The 25,065-nt window shown below is 36.7% G+C and overlaps 1 protein-coding gene across 1 annotated transcript; it reads left to right on the top strand.

Moving 5' to 3' along the window:
• The first annotated feature begins 319 nt into the window (after window positions 1-319).
• LOC115439275 (protein transport protein Sec24C-like) lies at window positions 320-23,023 on the top strand. The gene is made up of 18 exons (XM_030163094.1): window positions 320-798; window positions 3,503-3,611; window positions 6,409-6,536; window positions 8,039-8,177; window positions 9,862-9,977; window positions 11,796-11,920; window positions 13,246-13,437; window positions 13,510-13,603; window positions 14,893-15,009; window positions 15,155-15,325; window positions 15,642-15,738; window positions 16,673-16,818; window positions 18,381-18,519; window positions 19,093-19,211; window positions 19,824-20,003; window positions 20,134-20,319; window positions 21,144-21,233; window positions 22,469-23,023. Exons 1-18 carry the CDS (start codon window positions 664-666, stop codon window positions 22,607-22,609), a joined length of 2,424 nt encoding a protein of 807 aa, XP_030018954.1. The 5' UTR covers window positions 320-663; the 3' UTR covers window positions 22,610-23,023.
• Window positions 23,024-25,065: the final 2,042 nt, after the last annotated feature.

Here is a 25,065-nt window from a genome sequence, read left to right as displayed (position 1 = left end):
ACAACAAGCGAAGAAGAAGAGTTTTTAAAAAACAAACATGGACACACCAGGAAACCCAATCATTTTTAATTTAGTATGAGATAGAGGGATAATATATAATAATGAATATATCTGTAAATGAACACCCTATTATGTTCATCACCATGTTTATCGAATGACTTCTCGTTGTCATCTTGCGATGATAAATAAACAAATCATCGCATTTGTGATTTAATGTTAAAACTGACATTACACACTTCTGTTTTTTGAACATTTAGTCAGTATCGGTAAAGTTTTGCGCAGATGTCCAATGGAAAAGTGACTATTGACAGCATTTTCTTTTTTTTGCTCAATACAAGCCATTTTGACCAGATTTCGGAATATTAGGCTTATTTCTTGCAGGGCATTTTTTGCAGTGGACACATTATAAAGACATTTTCCTTGTTTTGCACCACAGCAGTTCTAACAGGAGTAATTGAACGTAACCTTCACACATAGAGCTGCTTAGCATGTGCATCCAGCAGGCTGATAGTGTAAGGCTACATGTACTCACGCTTGACTGTCACATAGTCTTAATTAGCACTAATCTGTAATCTGAATAACAAAGACGATGCTGCCTGCTACTCAGTACAGTCCTGCTGGGTTTCCTCCTCTCACACTGCCTTTTATCTTTCACTCTTTTGTATGTATTTATTTTGTTGTTGTCGTCTGTTTTTGCACAATTTGCTGGACAAACTTTTGAATGTAAAGCAAGCGTCTGACCTGCCACCTGTGCAGAAATCAAGACATAGAATAGATCCAGACGCTATCCCCAGCCCAGTAAGTCTCCTGTGTGCCTTCCTGTTTCCTCTGCTTCACCCTGTCCTCTGTCCACCACTAACACAGCTTCACCTCATCCTAACCTCCAACGCCAACACATCCACGCTGCAAAAGATGGCTTACTTGTATTTTATGCTAATAGTCCTTTCAACAGACTCTTCCACCATCAAACCACATTGAATAAAATGCACGAGTCAGGGTCCGATTGGTGGGTTTCCATAAATGTATTAATATGCATTATATATCGGTGTCAGAGTTTAACCCATAAAGACCCAAACATCCACTAGTGACCAAAACCATTCACTGATATGAAATGTTTAATACCTGCTGATCCACTAATCCTATCAATGCATGTAAATAATTGGTGTAAAATACAGTTACTCGTCTTTTCGTGGTCATCAGATATGACCTATTTGGACGTTCAGAGGCTCCGTAGTTACCATGGGAACACCGTCATCTTCTACAACATTCATTCACCAGTAAAACCTACAGAGTTGGATCAATGACAATAGTTGGAGACACTTATTTTGTATCTAGTTAAGAATATATTTGCAGAAAAAACATATTTTTCTAAAATTTTCTCTGTTCTGATATAATAACCCTCAACTTAAATTTGAGCTTTAATGAACATCGACATGATCAGTGAATTAAATATAGAAAAACGCCTGATTTTTACTTAAAATGCTAAATACAGAGCATAATATAGAGTAAATGGTGATTAATCACTTAAGAAAGGTTAAAAATAAAGAAAAATTCATTTGAGAACTGCCAAAAAAGTAGTGCTGGGTCTTTATGGGTTAAAAACAAGAGTAAAATCTAAAATGTTGTGAAAAAAAGTTCATGCAAGTTCAGTGTTTGCTAAAAAAAAAAACTGTTTTTCAGTTTCCTCTTTTACTTTTTGTGGCCAAAGTGCTATACAAAGATGTAAGTAAAAATACAAGATATGATGATAAAACTAGTAAAAATAAATAGATGTATAAGATAAAATCGATTAAAACTGACAAAAACACATACACAATAATAGGATAAATAGCATCTACAACAACAAAACAATAAAAGTCACACACTTGTATTAAAAGCCGGTGCAAAGAGGTTTAAAATATTGAAAAAAGTAAAGATCAACGACACAAATGAGCGATCACCTGTTTATTTCATCTTCCAGATATTCCGAAAAACGTGAAAACATTAGAACATTAGTGATGTTTCCACTGCAGGAACTGTGGGGTAGTTTTTGGGGGGCGGGGACATTGTTTTGTATCTTCACTACAGGAACCACCCCCATGGATCAAATTATAGGAAACTTTACTGAGTCCAACAGAGTGCCTGCTTCGGGGTATGTACTCCAAATGGCCCTGAAAACTCCTGGGCGGAGCTTAAAGGTTTACTCGATGCTGATTGGGTAGACCCAGACTAGGAAAGGAAACGTGTTTTTTTTTAATCTCTCTGAATTGTGAAGGTGCTGTGTCCATCATCATCTTCGTTTGCAGTTTCTTCAAACATTTTCTTCTCCAAAACTACTGGTTGGATTAATTTCAAATTACACAGTTTTGAGAAATTTAGATTTTAAAATTTTTGACAAATTTTTGAAAGATTTGAAAAATATATATTGGTCCATATTTTTGATGGTTTATAACATATAAATGGTTACAGATATCAATATAGTTCCTATTGATCACTGATTGGAAGTCATATATGGACTTTCATTTGGGTTCATGACCTTTGACCTTGAACGACTTTGAAGGGTCAAACTCAAGGTCACCAATGTCTACATTTCAGCCATTTTCTTCTCTGAAACTACTGGTCAAATTCATTTCAAATTTTTTATGTTACTTCTTTGGGACAATGTCTACAAAGTTTGTTCACAGTTTTTAGATGTTTACATTTTTAGGTTCTTGACACATTTTTCAAATATTGAAAGTGTGCCTTTCCTTCTAATGGTCCATGTTTTGATGGTTTATAACATGTAAATGGTCACACATATCGATATCGTTTCTTTTGATTACTGATAGAAGTCATATATGGACTTCAACTGAATTAGTTGAGTTCTCCTCCGGTGAAAGTACCACCCACTTCTATTGTTAGATGGATCACCTGCATCTGGAACATAGAACAGAACCTGACAACCTCACACATTCTGATAGAACCTGACGCTGACGTACAAACCAAAACCTGTTAATATTAGAATTGGATGGAAAACACAATCAAGCAGAAGCTCCTGCTCTGAACCCTTGACCATATGAGGCAGCCCATCTTAGTCTTCTGGAAATCCATGGAATGTTTCAGGGTTTCCATCGCTCTGGGAAGCTCAACCCTGCAGCTTCTTCTAACCCTGCTTTATGCCCTGCATGTGCATCTGAACCCCCCCCCCCCCATTTCCCTGCGTTAATGGCATGTGTTCAGTCGTCCTGGCCTGTTTTAGGGGATGTGTTTTTCTTTTTTCCTCTCATATGCTTTGTCATAAACACACATTACCGGTCGTTCCTCCTCGGGCCATAACCTGACACACACTTAAAACACACCCCCAGATCTTCATGGGTTTCTGTTTTCCTTCCTACAGATGTGTGTGTTTGTGTGAAAGTCTTCTCCTGCATGGGCGTTCGATGTTCCTCCTCTAGATGATTTCACACCCGGGGATGAGTTTTCATGGCGGGTCATAAAAGAAAACAAACAGACGTCTTCATATTTTCTTTCTCTCTCCTTTCAGATCCAAGTTATAGAGGACGACAAGGCAAAGTGCAATGAGCCATTCACCACAGGGGTCAGAGGTCAAGCTCCGCCCCTTGTCACCACCAACTTCCAGGTCAAAGACCAAGGTACTTCACACTTTATGGACACATTAACACTTGGCAGCTCTGGGGAAGCATCTTTCCTCTGTCTCCTGTGCTGTTATACTGTAAATGAATGTGGTTCCAGTCAAACTTTCTGGAAGTATCTAAAGCAGGGGTGTCAAATATTAGGCCTGTGGCCCAAAACTGGCCTCCAAAAGGGTCCAATCCAGTCCTGGGGATGAATTTGTGAAATTAAAAAATTACACTGAAGATGTAAATAATTAAAGATGTTAAAATCATTTTAATTCAGGTTCCACATGCAGACCAATATGATCTAAAGTGGATCAGACCAGTAGAATACCATCATAATAACTTATAAATAATGACAACTCCAAATGTTTCTCTGTTTTAGTGTAAAAAAGGGAAAATTACATGTAAATGTTTATATTGGCAAACTATCCTTCCACACAAAATGTGAATAACCTGAACAAATATGAACAACCTGAAATGTGTAAAGAGAAGTAAATGTAATTTTAACAATATTCTGCCTGTTGTTAAATGTTTTGTGTATTTGTAGAAGTTGTAATGTACATGTGGAAATGATAAACTGAGGCAGAATATTGTTAAAATTGGACTTATTTTTCTTAAGACATTTCAGGTTCATGTTTTTTTTTTTTTTAAGAATTTTTATTTTTTCATTTGGAAAGATACTTTACAACAGACAGCTAAGCACATTTGTATGTCATGTCTGAAAAATCAACAATGGTAAAGCATGAAATTTAACATGCACACATTCCATGTAAGTTCTCTGTTTAGAAAAAAACAAAACAAAAACAACTCTTCTTAAAGTAAGTCTTCCCTTTTTTTTGTTATATTTTGTGAAAAAAACATACCTTAGAACAAAAAGATGTCACATTTTCCCCTTATTTTCATTATTCTTATTCCAAAATCCACACAGGTTTCAGCCCCAGTACATTCAACCAGTTCAGTCATAATAGAATAGAATAGAATAGTCTTTATTGTCATCGTCCAATACAGATAACTTGTCATTTCCAGTTAAGTTAAATCTGGTGTCAATGGGGTGATGTGTTATTCCCATTTTTAAGGAGACTTTGTGGATGTAAACATTTCCGTAATATACTTTGACTTTTTTCGCTGTTATTATTTTACTGGTTCGAACCCGTTGTGATCATATTTGGCTGAATCTGGAACCTGAACTGGTCTGCCTAATAGCAGTTTTTGTCTAAAAACATAGAATGACTTGAAAGTATTCATATTTACAAGCTATACTGATACAAAAATTGTGAATAACCTGAACAAATATGAAAAACCTCCAAAGTAAGAATGCCAGATATGGTAAATGTTGGAGGGACTGTCTCCCCCTACTGGACAGACTTGATAGGAAGGACTAAACTAATGACTGGGTTATAACTGGAGGAGTTTCAGTGTTTTTTATTTGAATAACTTACCAACAGGACACATACTTTCAGAACGGACAGAAATGATACATGAAGTTTACATTAAGGAGAGGAGAAGCTTTTCTTTGAGACTTTCTTCTGACAAATATGAAAGATACTGGAAAAACTGGAAATATTTCCTGAATCAGAGTTTACATTAGCTACTGGCTGCATTCCTTTTTTACTCCCAGTGTTAACTGTAATTATTTGTTCTATAATTTGGATCTGGTGAAGACTTTCTCACCTCTAACAACATGGCCTGTTTACTTTTTCTCTCTCTTTCTCATGTTTAGTCAGTCTTTTTTACTGTATTATTGTTTCTTTATATAATTAAAATGCAAAAATGTCCAATAAAAAGAGAGTTAAAAAACATGAATAGCCTGACATTTCCTAGAAAAAGTGTAATTGTACCAATATTTTGCCTGTTATTAAATGTTTTTGTGTATTTGTAGATCCACTGTGATCTGTAAGTTATAATACACATGTGTAAATAATAAACTGAGGCAGAATATTGTTAAAACTGCACTTACTTTTCATAAAAGGTTTCAACTTGTTCATGGTTGTCCAAATTTGTCCTCTTTGTTTTAGTGTAAACAGTAAAATTACATGAAAATGTTTACATTTACAAACTATAATTTCACAAAAAATGCAAATAAAAAGTAAAGACAGTTTAATTGCCAGTTGCACAGGTTCATTTACAGTAGAAGTACAGTGGAATTTCTGTTGCATTGTGCTTGAATTCAAGGGGAAAAAAGAAACAAGTCTCACACTTTACTTGATAAAAAGGAAGAGTAAAAATGCACATAAGTAAATGTAAAAAGATATTAAATATACACGCATAAGAGTCGTAAAGAAATATGAACTATGTTAAAGTAACGTAGTACAGAAATACTACATTTAAAAAAAACATATCCTGAACAAATATGAACAACCCGAAATATTTTAAGAAAAATAAGTGTAGTTTTTTTTAATCTTCAGCCTGTTATTAATGTTTTGTGTATTTGTAGATCCACTGTGATCTGTGAGTTATAATGTACATGTGTAAATGATGAACTGAGGCAGAATATTGTTAAAACTGCACTTTTTTTTCTCATGAAATTTTCGTTTGTTCATTTTATTCATGTTTTTTAAAGGATAGTTTGTATAGATAAACATTTTCATAATGTTATTTTACTCTTTTCACTCTAAAACACAGAGAATAGTTTATAGTTGTCATTATTTATAGGTTATTATTTTGTTATTTTACTGATCTGACCTGTTGTAGATCATTTTGGGTTGAATGTGGAACCTGAACTAAAATGACTTTGACACCCCTGATTTAAAGGGTTGACTTTTTTTAACCTGAGAGTGAGCGTATCCTGATAAACCCTTGTGTATGTGTTCAGGGAACGCCAGTCCCAGGTTCATCCGCTGTACGGCCTATAACATGCCTTGCACAGCCGATATGGCCAAGCAGTCTCAGGTGCCCCTGGCCGCCGTCATCAAGCCCCTCGCCACCCTGCCCCCAGACGAGGTAAGAACCCCACCCATAATATAGTTTTAGATTGGGATGAATATCATGGCATTGGTTAGTTTGATTTAAATTGTTATCTGTCCTTCTAAAATGCCTCAGAGATGGTTTGGACTTAATTTCTCTCAACATTGATTTTATTTTTTTAATACATGACGATTTTAAATGTTCTTCCTTTAAATTTCTAAAACATTTTTCCTGCTCTGACTGTAAATAATAATTTTCTACCACAACTAACCATCTACTTTCTTCACATCTCACTGAGGAAGAAAAATCTACCATTAAACTGTAAAGAAATATTGATGTTTATAAACTATGTGGACAAAAATACTGGGTCGAAGTTGATGTTTGTATCTATTCATATAGTTTATAAACATCAAAATTAAATGTAACAGTAACACTGGGTTAAAGTGAAAAACATTCATGATTGAGTGTTTTGAATTTGAAAAAAAATGCAGAAACCAAGTAATAAAGTGGGTTAACCTTAAGGTTATTGTGTCTTAACTAATTTTCTGTGCCATTATAAATTATGAAAAGCCTTTTTTTTTACATGGTTTTGTCTGATTTGCAGGTTATTTTCAGGACATCTAATAAGGAAATGTTTAGTTTTTTTTTAATCTATATATTTTTTATTTTTTACTTAATTTTTTATTTAATTTTACTCATACAAATATACCAGGTATTTTACATACATAAACGTATCTAATCAAACATCTCTATGTGGCATATATGAAAAAATATGGATATCAGTAGTAGATATTGATTACAATTAGTTACAAATGAAACATGAATGACACTAAAAAGAAATCAAAATTGCAAACAAAATAAGGGGAGGAAAGAAAAAAAAAATGTATACATGTATATGATCATAATTCTGAATGGTTATTGCATTAAAAGTTTACTCATGGGACTCCATCTCTTCAGTAATAGCTCCCCCTAAATTCTAAGTACATGAGTAATTTGCTCCATCTGATTGATTCCCTCAGATTCTAAATCCAAATGCTATGTGGGGGAGACCTGGTTTCAGGAAATGTTTAATTTTAAGACAAAAACCAGTCATTATTTGTAGCCTGTACATTAGATATAACACTGATTTCACTGACTCTAAACCACACTGTATTATCAATGTAGTGGTCGAATTTAGGAGAACAGAACATGCTGCTGGAGTGGATGTTAATATTAATGTTAATCTCATCCACTGTGCAGCTCACTCTGCATTTCACCCCCTTCACCTCTGCAGAGATTTTAATAACAGTCCGACTGGAACTGGAAATAAAAGATTAGTTTTCAGAGTAAAGCCTGTGATGTTGGTGGATTATCTTTTCCCCAATCACAGGTGGAAGCCACTGCATGACCTGGTTTCCTCTCATGTGTAACCAACATCCATTTGGACTGGGTTTGGTTTGGTTCATACTGTACATTTTCCTCTGTTGCACCGACTCATTTATGTCATATTTTCACGTAAGTGTCGATGTATGGTCTCAGTCAGTTAATGTTGTCCTCAGACCCCTCCATACCTGGTGGACCACGGCGAGACCGGTCCGATCCGCTGCAACCGCTGCAAGGCCTACATGTGTCCCTACATGCAGTTCATCGAGGGAGGACGTCGGTTCCAGTGTGGGTTTTGCAGCTGCGTCACAGAGGGTGAGTTTTACATCCACAACCATGCGTTCAAATGAAGAAAAATGACCCACAAAATGAGCAAAAATGTACAAAATAATCAACAGAATGAACAGAAATGAACAAAATGAACAAAAATGACAAACAAAATGAGCAAAAATGTACAAAATAATCAACAGAATGAACATAAGTGAACAAGAAAAGGAGAGCGCAGACCTCCACCAAGGCAGATCAGTGCCCCCCCCAGTCATCACTAAAGTTTAATCATTTCTTCCTTGTGCCAGTATCAACATTTCCTGAAAATTTCATGAAAATCCGTCCATAACTTTTTGAGTTATCTTGCTAACAAACAAACAAACAAACAAACACGCACGCTCGCACACAAAGCAAAGCGATCACAATACCTCCTGGCGGAGGTAAAAATGACACACAAAATGAGCAAAAATGTACAAAATAATCAACAGAATGAACAAATGAATAAAATGAACAAAATAATGCACAAAATGAAGACAAATGACACACAAAATGAGCAAAAATGTACAAAATAAACAGAATGAATAGAAATGAATAAAATGAACAAAACAATGCACAAAATGAAGAAAAATGACACAAAATGAGCAAAAATGTACAAAATAAACAAAAGAATGAACAGAAATGAATAAAATAATGCACAAATTGAGCAAAAATGCACAAAATAATCAACAGAATCAACAGAATGCACAAACTAATCAACAGAATAATGCACAAAATTAACAAAAATGAAGAAAATAAACAAAATGAACAAAAATTTACAAAATTATTACAGAATGTAGAATATACTCAACAAATTGAACAAAATAAGCAAGAAAATTAAGAACAAAACCAACAAAATGAATAAAATAATTGGCGAAATGAACTGAAAGGAACGGAATGAACAGAATAATGCACAAAATAAAGAAAATAACAAACAAAATTAACACAAATTTCCAGAATCATCAACAGAATGAACACAATAATCAACAAATGAACAGAAATAACCAAAACTGTCTACAAAATGAACAGAAATGAAAATGATCAACAAAGTAATGCACGAAAAGAAGAAAAAGTTAGACAAACAAAATGAACAAAACTTCCAAAATAATCAACAGATTGAACAAAATAATCAAGAAAATGAAGAAAAAAATTGACAAAAATAATCATCAAAATGAACAGAAAAAAATAACATGAACAGAAATGATGAAAATAACAAACAAAAGAACAAAAATTTCCAAAATAATCAACAGATTGAACAGAAATAATCAAGATGTTGAAGAAAAAATAACAAGATAATCAACAGAATGAACAGAGTAAATAAAATGGATAGAAATGAAGAAAATAAACAAAATGAACAAAAATTTCCAAAATAAATAACAGAATGAACAAAATAATCAATAAATTGAACAAAATGAGCAAGAAAATGAAAAAACAACTACAAAAAGCACAAAACTATCAACAAAAGGGGAAAAAAAAATCAGGTTTCATTTCATGGGGTCAAAGGTCACATTAAATAGTGACTTTAAAATCCATTTAGTTCAGTTTTTTATGTGTTTTAAGGCTGCGCACATATTTCCTGTATTTTTTTTATTGTATGTAAAGAAAAAAAGAACAAGAAATAAATCAGTTTGTTCCTTTTGAACCTGAAAACCGCACAGATTTAGGCTGAATCTGACTTGTTTGTGTTTTCCCTCAGTGCCTCCACATTACTTCCAGCATCTGGACCACACTGGGAAGAGGGTGGACTGCTACGACCGGCCGGAGCTTTCTCTGGGCAGCTACGAGTTTCTGGCCACGGTCGACTACTGTAAGGTAAAAACCACAGCACACAGGCCGGACTGAGGTTTGGTGTTTATTCAGACCATCAGCAGGTTCTGTCGTATCAGTCGTCCTGGAGTTCACGACCTGAAAATGCATCAGAAAACCATAAACATAGGAACAGCCTCTGTGCGAAGTCAAGGGCGTCACAAGTCACTTTTCCATTGACCCTCAAATTGCGCAAATATAACTTGCACATAAAAATGTACCTATTAGTAAAACGACAATTTCGCTAAAAGTCTCATTTTTCCATTAAAAGTTTTTGCGCTGGCAAGAGGTGGTTTTTCGGGCATAGTGCAATTGGTATATCATGCAAAACTGCAATGGAAAGACTTTTTTTTCGCAACTAGAGTCAGGTGAATTAAAAAAACAGATGTTGACGGATGTTACAACAAGCGAAGAAGAAGAAACGTGTCGGTATGTGTGGACACACCAGGAAACCCAATCATTTTTTAATTTAGTACGAGATAAAGGAGTAATATATAATAATAATGAATATATCTGTAAATCAACACCATATTTACCTTCATGTTTATGAAATGATTTCTCATGTCATCTCACGAGAATAAATAAACATATCATCGCATTTATGATTTAATGGAAAAACCGACATTATGCACTTCTGTTTTTTGGACATTTGGTAAATATCAGTAAAGTTTTGCGCAGATGTCCAATGGAAAAGCAACTGTTGATGGACCACCCACTACTTTTGGATTCATAACTTTTGAACCAGACAAGTTGAAGACAAATATTCCACATAACTGTAAAGGTCTAAATGCCATCTTAAACAGACTCAAAGGGCAAAATTTAGTTTCAGATATTTTTAAATGATAAAAATCAACAACTACTGCGTCATGGATGGACAAAAAATTAACGTCTATTTTTTGCAAGAATTCCAAAGTTCTCCAAAGTGAAGTTCCTGTGACATTTTCATCCTCAAATGTATTCAGCGTAAGCCTTAAACCCTCTATTTTACAACCTAATAACTGGTTATAGAGAGAAAAAAAAATTAGATCAAACCTAAATAGAAAGAGTTTAGACAAATGTCAGTGTCACAGATGGACAACAGAAGTAAATATCAAATTAAACATTGTTTTTATTTCAGTTATCAATACCATATACATTTATTTTTACAATATTTACAACATACAAATAATATTAACATTATATTCAAATGTATTTTGCATATGTATATGCATATATTAGTTTTAAACAGTGTTTAGAATATGACATAAATAATATAATAGTAAAATATCAATGTATTTGGAATAAATGTATGAGAGTTAATTTATGAAAGTTTATAAAATGAACCCAGAATGACGGCACTAAACTGTGTCACTTTACAAACATTCACACTCAGAAAACTTCTCAAATTTTTCTCATTTCAAAATACATTTTTCTGAAAATATAAGTAATTACCTACCCAAAAGTATAAGTTTGGTGTAGTTTATTATAATTTAACTTTTTTGACCAGATGTGAACCTTCCCTTGACTTTGCCCATCTGTGAGTTTTCATGCCAGTTCTTCTAACCAGTAAAATAATGTTTATTTTATGATGTGTTAGGTTTACCAGAATTTATTTATCTGAATTTAGACATTTTTGACATGTTTTTATTCTGATCAGACTTGTATAAAGCAGAAATATTACTATAGTGCTGCGGGATTGTGAAGGTTCTGTGTCTGTCGTTGTCTTCGTTTCTTTTTCAAATAAAAATTAAAAGAATTAGAATAAAGGGAATTAAAACATTAATTAAAACAAACATAAATCCTCAGGTCACAGCTGTATTTCTAATATGTCGTCTTTTCTGACAGAACAACAAGCTTCCTCAGCCTCCAGCCTTCATCTTCCTCATCGATGTGTCCTACAACGCTGTGAAGAGCGGTATGGTCAGCATCGTCTGCCAGGAACTCAAGACCCTGCTGGACTATCTGCCCAGGTAGATTACATTACATTAGATTTACAGTTCCAGTAGAAGCACAGCATCAAATGTACACACATAAGAAATATAACAATAACTATAAAAACAGTAGTGAAAGAGGCAGTTACACATTAGAAAGTACTAGTGTAAATAATAGAGTAATTATAATACTTTATTGCTTTTAATAACTTAAGAATATAATAACAAAAAATAATTTTGTTGGATTATAATATGCACAGTATGTGTGTGTATGTAAAATTGTGGAAAAAATTCTCAGACCACCCTTGTTTTCTTCAGTTTCTTGTTCATTTTAATGCCTGGTCCAACTACAGGTACATTTGTTTGGACAAATATAATGATGATAAGAAAAATAGCTCATAGTAGTTTAATTTCAGGGCTGATATCTATTCATTTCCCATGTTTTCTTGATAATAACCAAAATCACTTCAGTTCTTACATCAATATCTATGGCATTGTTCTGACAAAAACAGTGCTTTTAGGCATTCCATGTTTTCTTTTCAGTCTGTTTTAGTCACATGATACACACAGGAGTTAGTACTGGATAGCATAACCATTGTTTTTGATGAGTTTTGATGGTCTAATAATTTTTTCCATGACTGTTTATACACTATATGGACAAAAGTATGTGAACACTTTGAATTCAGGTGTTTCTTTTCTAACAGGGGTCTGGGATACAAAACTATAATGACTAATGTCAGAATATAGTTTTATATTATGGGATAAATATTGCATTGGTTAGTTTGGTTTAAATTGTCATCTTTGCTTCCAAAATGCCTCAGAGATGGTTTTGATTTAATTTCTCTCAACGTTGACTTATGTATGATTTTAAATGGTCTTCCTCTAAATTTCTAAAATATTTTTCATGCTCTGACTATAAATAATAATTTTCAACCACAACTAACCATCTACTTTGTTCAAATCTCACTGAGGAAGAAAAATTTACCATTGAACTTATATTGAGGTTTTTATCTTAAGTCATCATGAACAGCACATCTGACAGCTGTAGACATGTGTCCCGATATTTATGTCAATGTAGTTTATAAAAAATAATATTTCTTCCCTATTAAATTGTAGAGTTTAATAATAGGAGAGTTACTAATGATAATTATAATAAAGTGATAATAGTAATGATGAAAATATTGATAATAATAACAATAATAATACTGGTAAGAGTGATAATAACAACAATAATAATAATAATGATGATGATTGTAATAATAATAATAATTATAGTAATAAAACATCCACCACATGTACACATTCATACAGTTTTCGCAGCTGCCTGCAGATGCAGATTTAATCATCTCCTCTTTGTCATCCAGGGAGAACCCGGACATGGACTCTGTGGTGCGGGTCGGCTTCGTCACCTACAACAAGGTTTTGCACTTCTACAACGTCAAAGGCAGCCTGGCCCAGCCCCAGATGCTGGTGGTGTCAGACGTATCGGACATGTTCGTGCCTCTGCTGGACGGGTTCCTGGTCAACGTCAACGACAGTCGTCTGGTCATAGAGAGGTGACAATGAGCCGACGCTGACATTGGTGACATGTGGTGTGTATGTGCGGACGCTAACGCTGTCTTTTACAGTTTGTTGGACCAGATACCAGAGATGTTTGCAGACACGAGGGAGACGGAGACAGTCTTTGGACCCGTCATTCAGGCAGGACTGGAGGCGCTAAAGGTAACCACCCCTTTACTTTAACCCCCTAAAGGTAACCACCCCTTTACTTAAACCCCCTTAAGGTAACCACCCCCTAAAGGTAACCACCCCTTTATTTTAACCCCCTAAAGGTAACCACCCCCTAAAGGTAACCACCCCTTTACTTTAACCCCCTAAAGGTAACCACCCCTTTACTGTAACCCCCTAAAGGTAACCACCCCCTAAAGGTAACCACCCCTTTACTTTAACCCCCTAAAGGTAACCACCCCTTTACTGTAACCCCCTAAAGGTAACCACCCCCTAAAGGTAACCACCCCTTTACTTTAACCCCCTAAAGGTAACCACCCCTTTACTGTAACCCCCTAAAGGTAACCACCCCCTAAAGGTAACCACCCCTTTACTTTAACCCCCTAAAGGTAACCACCCCCTAAAGGTAACCACCCCTTTATTTTAACCCCCTAAAGGTAACCACCCCCTAAAGGTAACCACCCCTTTACTTTAACCCCCTAAAGGTAACCACCCCTTTACTGTAACCCCCTAAAGGTAACCACCCCTTTACTGTAACCCCCTAAAGGTAACCACCCCTAAAGGTAACCACCCCTTTACTTTAACCCCCTAAAGGTAACCACCCCTTTACTGTAACCCCCTAAAGGTAACCACCCCCTAAAGGTAACCACCCCTTTACTTTTAACCCCCTAAAGGTAACCACCCCTTTACTGTAACCCCCTAAAGGTAACCACCCCCTAAAGGTAACCACCCCTTTACTTTTAACCCCCTAAAGGTAACCACCCCTTTACTTTAACCCCCTAAAGGTAACCACCCCTTTACTGTAACCCCCTAAAGGTAACCACCCCCTAAAGGTAACCACCCCTTTACTGTAACCCCCTAAAGGTAACCACCCCCTAAAGGTAACCACCCCTTTACTTTAACCCCCTAAAGGTAACCACCCCTTTACTGTAACCCCCTAAAGGTAACCACCCCCTAAAGGTAACCACCCCTTTACTTTAACCCCCTAAAGGTAACCACCCCTTTACTGTAACCCCCTAAAGGTAACCGCCCCTTCACTTTAACCCCCTAAAGGTAACCACACCTTTATTTTAGCCTCCTAAAGGTAACCACCCCTATCCCAATATAAAACTATATTCTGACATTCATCATTATTGTTTTGTATCCCAGACCTCTGTTAAAAAAGAAACACCTGAATTCAACGTGTCCACATACTTTTGTCCATATAGATCCTACTACCTTGACTCTGGGTCCGTTTGTCAGTCGGGCTGTATTGGTTAATGTTGTTTTTTTTTTTGTCTCAGGCTGCAGACTGTGCAGGGAAGCTCTTTGTCTTTCACACATCTTTACCCATCGCCGAGGCGCCTGGAAAACTGAAAAACAGAGAGGATAAGAAGCTGATCGGCACAGACAAGGAGAAGGTGTGTGTCTGATTATATACATATGTGTTGGATTATGTACTCAGTTCTACCTGTTTAATCTGAAAACACTGGATACAGATGATGACACACCCCTGTTCACAGTAACTAGTATACAGAGTCCAAACTGACTCCCTGTTTCCTCCAGTCCCTGTTTCAGCCTCAGGCCAGTTTCTACAACAGTCTGGCAAAGGACTGTGTGGCCCAGGGCTGCTGTGTGGACCTGTTCCTGTTCCCCAACCAGTACGTAGACGTCGCCACATTAGGGGTGGTCCCCGTCTCCACTGGGGGGTCCGTCTACAAATATACATACTTTCAGGTGAGTCTGGGTCCAGACTGCTATGGATGGATGGATGGATGGAAAGAAAATGAATAAAAATGTCAGAGTGGAGTATGTGCCTATACGTCAGAGCTTTTTCATGATTTTTTCCCCCCTCCTATCCTGTGTGTGTTGTAGAAGATGATTGTGTTTCCATGGTAACAATGGGTCATATCTGATGACCATGAAAAGGCTGTACTCATGCTTAGAGGGGTCGCTGCTGATCCTTGGGATGTCCATGGGTTGAGGATCCAGAGGTGTGGTGAACCTTCCAGCGGTCGTACATGTGTAATAGACGGTGTTTTCTGTGTTTCAGGCTCAGTCTGACCAGGAGCGCTTCTTAAACGATCTCAGGCGAGACATTCAGAAACCGGTCGGGTTTGACGCAGTCATGAGGGTTCGCACAAGCACAGGTGAGACTCTATTCCACAGTCAACACTAGGGATGTCCAACATGTGGCCTGTGGGCCAAGCCAGCCCATCAAAGGGTCCATTCTGACCCATGGGATGAATTTGTGAAATGTGGAAATTACACTGAAGATATTAACAATGATTTTACTTAAGGTTCCACATACAGACCAATATGATCTAAAGTGGATCAGACCAGTAAAATAATAACAGAGTAACCGATAAATAATGACAGCTACAAATGTTTCTTTGTTTTAGCGTAAAAAAGTTAAATCAATTCAAAATATTACATTTACAATCTATTCTTTAGCAAAAAATGTGAATAACCTGAACAAGAATGACCAACATGAAACGTCTTAAGAGAAATAAGTGCAATTTTAACAATATTCTGCCTATTACTAAATGTTTTGTGTATTTGTAAATGTACTGTGCTCTGTAAATGTGGCAATGACATGGACAATATGGACAAAAGTACGTGGACACTTTGAATTCAGGTGTTTCTTTTCTAACAGGGGTCTGGGATATAAAACAATAATGACTAATGTCAGAATATAGTTTTATATTGGGATAAATATCACTGATGTTCATATCTATCCATATAGTTTATTAACATCAATATTTCCTCAAAGTTTAATGGTAGATTTTTCTTCTTCAGGGAGATGTGATGAAAGTAGATGGTTAGTTGTGGAAGAAAATTATTATTTACAGTCAGAGCATGAAAAATATTTTCAAAATTTAGAGGCAGAACATTTAAGATCATAGTCATGGATAAAAAAAAACAAATAAACAAAACAATGTTGAGGGAAATTAACTCAAAACAAGAAAAATTCAACATGTCCACATATTTTTGTCCATATGTTGTACATTGGGCTGTACGTGGCCCCTGAACTAAAATGACTTTGACACCATTGCCTCCTTCTGACTCCGCCCCCCTCTTCAGGAATCCGGGCGACAGACTTCTTTGGCTCCTTCTTCATGAGTAACACTACGGACGTGGAGCTGGCGGGTCTGGACTGCGACAAGGCCATCACTGTGGAGTTCAAGCACGACGACAAACTCAGCGAAGAGACGGGGGCGCTGATGCAGGTAGAAGGAAAACGCACATGCACATCAATTCAAACACACTCCACAAAGTCTGAAAAATATATAAGGGTCCCTGTCGGTGGTTTTACTCTTATATCAGATGGTTTTGAGTCATTTTCCTGCTGTATATAGAGAATAGAGAATAGCCTTTATTGTGATTTTGTGGACAGTGGAATTAGGAGAGCTACCAAAGTCAGTGCAACAATATTAATAATTTTAAAAAATAATAATTCTGAAAATAAGAATAGCGTAAATATAATAATATAAACAAAAGTGCACAGAAACAAATCAACAAAATTATTAACAAAAACGTCAAAATAATTGACAAAATTGACAAAATAATCAACAAAATGGACAAAATTACCAACAAAAACATCAAAATAATCGACAAAATTGACAAATATTCAATAAAATTTAAAAGATATATTTTTATTAAAGTCATACTGGAAATGAGAAAAATATTGAGTCTGAAAGTTTATGATAGGAGTAAATGTACTCATCTAATTTGCATGTTGTAACGCCACATGGTGGGGGCCATATTGGATTGTGTAACTTTTCGTAAAATTGAACTTTTTGAACATATTTACATGGAAGTTTTCTTTGTGTTTTTGGTTTTTACTGTCAGCCCTCGCTGCAGCATATTTTCATCAGTTCGTTGTCCGTATGTTTGTGGAAAACCTTTGGTGTGGACTGAAAGCTGAGGGCGAGCATGTTATGTTTTTGTCATCTTATCCTTAAAGTAAATGAATTTAAACTTTAGTAGAAAGTCAGATATAGTAAGTTTTTGTATCTTTATGGTCAAATCTGTCTTTATTTATCCAAAATAAAACTAAACAAGTGGTTCCAGGCACAACAAACCCCGCCTCTCGCACGTATCATAGCTTATTTTGGCATCAATCCAGCTGATGTCATCTTGTCTATGCATGTGCTGATGTTAGCATAGACAAATTTCATCTATTATAAGTAAATGGGGAAAAAATTAAATTTGAAAGATTCATAAAAAATTTGAACTTTGACCTACTTTTCCCAAAATGTAATCACATCTATTCTGGGTACCTGGTGATCTATAAACCCAGTCTGGTATGAATTCAACCAGTAGTTTTGGTGATAAAGTGTTAACAATCAAAGAAACAAACCAAACCAAAAACAGTACCCCTTGCCTCTTCTTCGGGGGCGGGGTAATAAACTTTACTTACTCAACCAGTTCAGGATCACACCTTTAAACCGGATTTTCTTCTTCACTTTGAATAGAAACATGTCCTGAAATGGTGTTAGGATTGAAGGGGCACATGTCTGTCCCCTATTGGTGGGAGGTAGTAACAAGCCAACATCAGTGCAACCAACAGAAATAATATTAATTAAAGGTGTCAGATAAATGTATTGAAGTGAAATGTATATTTGCCTATAGATAGTAGTGGATTATAAAGTTGTATAAAGCTGAAATACTCCAGTAAAGTGTCAGTGATGCAGCAGCAGGTGTGTTCAGGACCAATGCCAAACATACATGGAAGTAAACTGTAAATAGATCCTGCATCTCCGGTTGAATTTCCCATGTGTCTTTGCAGTGCGCGGTGCTGTACACCAGCTGCAGCGGCCAGAGGCGTCTCCGCATCCACAACATGGCTGTCAACTGCTGCTCTCAGCTGGCCGACCTCTACCGCAACTGTGAGACCGACACAATCATCAACTTCTTCTCCAAATACGGTGAGAAACAGATCAGAGCTGTGTTCAGTGTCGTCTTCGTTAGCAAGTTCTTCAAACATCTTCTCTGGTGAAACTGCTGCTTGGATTCATTTCAAATTTTATATTATATCTTCCTTGGAACAATGTTGACAAAGTTTCATTGTTTTTCAATTTTTGACGAATTTTTGAAACATTAAAAATGTGACTTTCCTTCTAATAGTTAATATTTTGATGGTTTATAACATGTAAATGGTTACAGATTTCAATATAGTTACTATTGATCACTGATAGGAAGTCATTTGGGTCCGTGACCTTTGACCTAGAGTGACCTTGAAGGGTCAAACTAAAGGTCACCAACGTCTACATGTCAACAGTCTTCTCTGAAACTACTGGCCAGATTATTTTCAAATTTTGTATGTATCTTTCTTGGGACAATGTCGACAACGTTTGTTCAGTTTTCAGAATTTTTATTTTTATTTTTTTTCATTCTTGATAAATTTTTCAAGCATTAAAAATGTGCCTTTTCTTCTACTGGTCATATTTTACATACTGAATGGATAGCATGCTGTTATGCTGATGTTTGTGTTTGTGCAGCTTTCCGTGGCATCCTGAACAACCCCACGAAGGCGGTCAGAGACACTCTGGTCAACCAGTGCGCTCAGATTCTGGCCTGTTACCGCAAGAACTGTGCCAGCCCTTCATCAGCCGGTCAGGTACTGAAAACCACACACACCACACCCAGCAGCATTATGGGAAATATCTCGTACAACACAAAAACACGGGTTACAATGTCAGTAGGTGTGTTAACATTCACCCTAATGTTCCACTTAAGTCGGTCCAAGTGCCTTCAATGGCAGCAAATGGTAACGCTAGGTGGTATTGACTTCATTCTACAGACCAAAGCCAACTGGTGTCTCATTTGTGTGTCTGCAGCTCATGCTAATGCTAACGCAGGTTCTGTTAGCTCCATTCTACAGACCAAAGCCAACATTTGTCTCATTTGTGTGTCTGCAGCTCATGCTAATGCTAATGATAGGTGCTATTAGCCTCATTCTACAGACCAGTTGTCTCAATTGTGTGTCTGCAGCTCATGCTAATGCTAGGTGCTATTATCCTCATTCTACGGACCAAAGCCAACAGTCGTCTCTTTTGTGTGTCTGCAGCTCATGCTAATGCTAACTCAGGTGCTATTATCCTCATTCTACAGACCAAAGCCAACTGGTGTCTCATTTGTGTGCCTGTAGCTCATGCTAATGCTAACGCAGGCGTTATTAGCCTCATTCTACAGACCAAAGCCAACAGTCGTCTCTTTTGTGTGTCTGCAGCTCATCCTCCCTGAGTGCATGAAGCTGTTACCGGTCTACCTGAACTGCGTGCTGAAGAGCGACGTGCTCCTGCCTGGCGCCGACGTCTCATTGGACGACCGGGCGTACCTGAGACAACTGATCAGCTGCATGGACGTGGCAGAGACCCACGTCTTCTTCTACCCCCGTCTGCTGCCGCTGGTGAGACGCTCATGGCCTTTACTGGAAACATTGAAGACGAGGGTTTTTATTTTAATTGTAATAGTTAGTATAGAATCACACAGTGACACTAGTAAACTGCCCTCGTCTTCATCCTCTTCTAATATTTCAGACCAAGTTGGAAAGCGGTTCGTTGCCGGTGGCCGTGAGAGACTCGGAGGAGCGGCTGTCGAAAGGCGGAGTCTATCTCCTGGAGACGGGGCTCCACCTCTTCCTGTGGGTGGGCGCCAGCGCTCAGCAGGAGCTGCTGCTCAATATCTTCGGGACGCAGAGCTTTAGCCAGATCGACCCGGCAACGGTGAGAGACGCGTCAGCGTCGGCCCAGTTTAGATTAACTGACGGTGTTTTAATGCAACAGGTCACACATCAAGATCCAAATGATGTTTGGGTATTTTAGGGGGGTTCGGTGTATTTTCATGTATTTCAGCTGATTTTGGTATATTTCAGCATATTTCTTGGATATTTTAGGACACTTTTTTGTGTTTTTTGTATATTTTGTGTATTTTAGTGTATTTTAGCATAGTGTTTTATATTTCAGGGCACTGTCCTGTGTTGTTGTTTTTTTGTATTTTTTATGTATTTCAGTGTATTTTAGTTTTTTAGTGTATTTTCGCATATTTTTTTGATATTGTAGGGTACTTTTTTTGTATATTGTTGTATATTTTTAGCTTATTTTAGTGTATCGTATCATTTTTTTGTGTGTATTTTAGCATATTTTTGAATATTTTAGGGCACCTGTTTTGTGTTTTTTCTGTATATTGTGTATTTTAGTGTATTGTAGCATATTTTTTGATATTTCAGGGCACATTTTTTTCTTTTTTTTCTTTTTTAGTATTTTTATGTATTTGTGTGTATTTTAGTTTGTTTTAGTGTATTGTAGCATATATTTTGGATATTTTAGTGTACTTTTTGTATATTTTTGTGTATTTTTAGCTTTTTTTTGCATATTTTTTGTGTGTTTTAGGGCACTTTATAAAACACAGAGGGCAGATAATAGAACACAGATACTGTCATTTACTCTGTTCATTTATTTTACCATTTGTTTTTTGTTTTTTTTTTGTGAATTAATGATGTGTTTGAGGTCTGCTGGTGCCGTTTCTTACAGTTTCTGTCTGATTTCAGACCAGTTTACCAGTGTTGGAGAACCCGTTCTCACAGAGACTTAGAGAAATCATCGAGTCCTTCAGAGCACAGCGTTCACGATACATGAAGGTAAAGCTATTTTCACGTAAATGTCCTCATCTGCGGCCAATACTGTCTCTCATCACTGTGTATTTTTAATGTTTTGACAAAAGACATTAGTTGATGGTTGTTAAATAAGTTTTATTTATTTTTAAAGCAGGTTTTCTGGTGGAATTCAGTTTTTAGTATTGAATATTCTTAGTTTTACTCCTTAGAAAAAGCGCCGTACCATATAAAATGTGTTCACTTTATTCCATAAAAGTCATCGGTTTATTCAGGTTTTCCTTCTTGTATGAACCACCATACAACAATCATGGAAAAATTAAAACCATGTTGCCTTCGCTTCCATGAGGAAAAGTGTGGAAAAATTGGCAACATAAACCTGTGATGCGCTGCCCTCTTGTGGTGTAAAACCACAACAGCCAATATATTAGAACATAAACTTAACTATGTTCCTTTTAAAGACATTTTCACTGTAACTTTAGTTGGAATAGTGAACATGTAGAGCAGTTCCAGTGAGTATATGCCATTTTTATTCTTATTTCAGTGCGGAAAGAAACAAAAGATACCACAAAAGGAAAAAAAAAAAACAAAACTGGTATACAAGACAGATTTATGAAAGTGAGAATGAACAAAATAATGTGGAAAATACATGAAATAACGAGTGAGATGAACAAAATAATGATGAAAATGAACGAAATAATGATGGAAATGAACAAAATACTTTGGAAAATACATGAAATAATGAGGGAAATAAGGCAAGGCAGGTTTATTTATATAACACATTTCATGTACAAGACAATTCCAAGTGCTTTACATGAAACATTAAAAGCATTACAGCAGAAGGCATGAGAAAAACAAACAAAAATCAGATAAATAGATAAAACAGATAAACAGATTAAACAGACAAGCAGATAAAAAAGATAGAAACTTTTAGCTTAAAAGGAACAGTGCAGATCTGAACTGAAGACTAAAAACTCTATTCAAATACAGCTGAGAACAGGTGGGTCTTTAACCTGGATTTAAATAAGCTGAGTGTAAACTCAGTCAACAAAATAATTAGGAAAATGACAAAACTAATGATGAAAATGAACAAAATATAGAAAATGAATACGGTAATGACGTCCCACTGGAACGTGATAATCAACTGCAGAATGTTTTGTGTATGTTATTTTGAAACACGAGCGACAGAAAGTGGTATGGTCACACATGCCCGGTGCGGATGGGGTAACCATGGTGACCTGCGTGTGTTTGTCTCCCCACAGCTGATGGTGGTGAAGCAGGAGGACAGAGCCGAGCTGATATTCAGACACTTCCTGGTGGAGGATAAGAGCGCCAGCGGGGGGGCGTCGTACGTCGACTTCCTGTGTCACATGCACAAGGAGATCCGCCAGCTCCTGAGCTAGGCCCCCCCGAAAAACACACCCGTATGACCCCGCCCACCCCTCCCTCACCGCCCGGTCACCTTTCACCCATTTTCTCGTGGAAGAAAGCGCTTTATCTTTTTGTTTTTGTTAATTTTTTTTTTCCTTTGTTTTTTTTTTTTTTTTTTTTAACCTGATAAACTAAAGCTCTGTTCGCCGTCGGTCGAGGCCACGGACGCGGTCGTCGTCATTTGTCGTCGTCGTGTGAATGCGCGAGAGAATCTGCCTCCAACCCGCTGCTTGGACACGGCACCGGCGGAATAACTGACGAGGGAGGGTGGTGTATATATACAAGTGTGTGTGTGTGTGTGTGTGTGTGTGTGTGAATGTGGGAGGTGTGTGTGTGTTCTGTCTGTATTAGCACTGAAAGGCTGGTTAGGGTGAATAAACAACCCTCCAATAGCAAACTGTTTTATATGATGGAACCCTATTAGAGTGAAGGACGTCACTGGAGTTAAAGAAATGCTGACCCCCACCCCCCACCCCACATGTCTGTCATGGCCTTAGTAAACCCCGCCCCCCTCCTCCTCCTCTTCCTGAACGCTGCTTCAATCATGCATCAGGATCCATATTAACATCTGCAGAACTGTACAAACCTCTCACTCAGGTCTGTAAATCATTTCTCCGTCTCGTCTTGAACCCATAAAAACCCAGAACTACTTTTATGTCAGTTCCCAAATTAAATTTTCTCTATATCTAACCTGTCTTAACTGATTTATCCCCATTTATTGTAATATTATCTCCTGTATTTTCTGCTTTATCAGTATAAATCAGGTATTTTCCTGTATTTAAGTCGCTGATCATGTAGATGTTCATAAAAGCTCCGGTTAAAGTTGAGGGGTATTTTATCAAAAACAGAGAAAACGTGTCTTTTTCAGTCAAATCTCTCATTAACTGAACATAAACCCAGTGTGTCCATCCACTGTCATTGATCCAACTCCATGGGTTTTACTGGTGAATCAATGTTGTAGAAGATAATGGTGTTTCCACGGTAACCACAGAGCCACTTAACGTCCACATGGGTCATATCTGATGACCATGAAAAGACAAATAACTGTATTTTACACCAATTATTGACATGGATTGATAGAATTAGTGGATCGGCTGGTATTAAACAGTTTAGATCAGTAGATGGTTTGGGTCTTTATGGGTTAAAACACAAGGAAACCGTGTGTGGTAAGTGGTTATTTCCTGTTTCTGGTTCACTTTCCTTCAGCCCATAAAACATTCACTCTGTGTTCAATGCAATGATATTTATCCCAATATAAAACTATATTCTGACATTAGTCATTATTATTTTATATCCCAGACCCCTGTTAGAACAGAAACACCTGAATTCAACGTGTCCACATACTTCTGTCCACATATTTTATTTATTATAAAACACTGTCATTTTACATGAGACGATACAGAAGAGGATGAAGCTGATAAGACGGAAATACATCGTTTTGCAAAATAAAATATGCGACAAGTAAAAGTAAGAGATACAACAGACAAAAACTGTGTTTAATTCACAAGAAGCAAAAAACATGGGCTGAAATCAACGTAAGAGACAAAATACAAACTAACATAAAAGGGTAAAAAAATATGTAAAACCACACAACGAAACAAAAATAACAAAAAAACACAACACGAGAGTGAAATAAAAGACAAAAATTAGGTTAAATTGTTGCGTTAAATGTCAAGTTGAAGATGCGCTGAGTCCAAACATGGGTCACATTAAATAACCTTTCCACTTTTGTGTGTAAAAAATGGTTTTTTGCTGATTTATTTTGGATTTTAATGCGTTTTTCCTGTATTTCCCTGTTGTATCTCAATATATCAAAGTAGCGAAATGCACATATACGATCATTACAACCTGGCTTTTGTACATTCCTGCAGAATATTCGTTAATAATCCTCCAATCTGAAAATCTGTTCTACGTCTGACTGTTAAGACTCACCAGTTCTTACTATTATCGCTTTAATCCACATTTGATCGAGTCATTTTTTTTGTTTTATTCTTAACATCTGGCTCCAGCAGAACCTCCGATGAAGCTCCAGATGTGCATTTCAACGCTTTTTTTTTTTTTTTTTTCCCGACTCTTTCCCCCCCGACGTCCGGTGCTGCGAAACTTTATAGCCGTTGAACGTTCCGATGTCCAGACGTGAAGAAAAATTGCTTTTCCATCTGTGTGGATTGACAGCAGACACGTGGACACGAGACATTATAGTGACTTTGTTTTTTTTTTTTTTTTGCGTTGTCTCCGCACTGAAGACCTTCGGTGTGTAAATAAAATATATAATGTACAGAATTAATAGAGGATAATAACGCCGTTTTAAAGACCTGCCTGAACAGCCATGGTTTGTCGATGGTTGGTTTCTCAATCGCGGACGGCCTAAAATCGCGGCTTTTACCGAAGAGAGACGACGCCTCCGCGGGCTTTTTGATACGTCTCT

Source organism: Sphaeramia orbicularis, chromosome 19 (assembly GCF_902148855.1).
Source record: "Sphaeramia orbicularis chromosome 19, fSphaOr1.1, whole genome shotgun sequence".
Taxonomy (NCBI): Eukaryota; Metazoa; Chordata; class Actinopteri; order Kurtiformes; family Apogonidae; genus Sphaeramia; species Sphaeramia orbicularis.
This window is presented reverse-complemented; position numbering and strand designations above follow the sequence as displayed.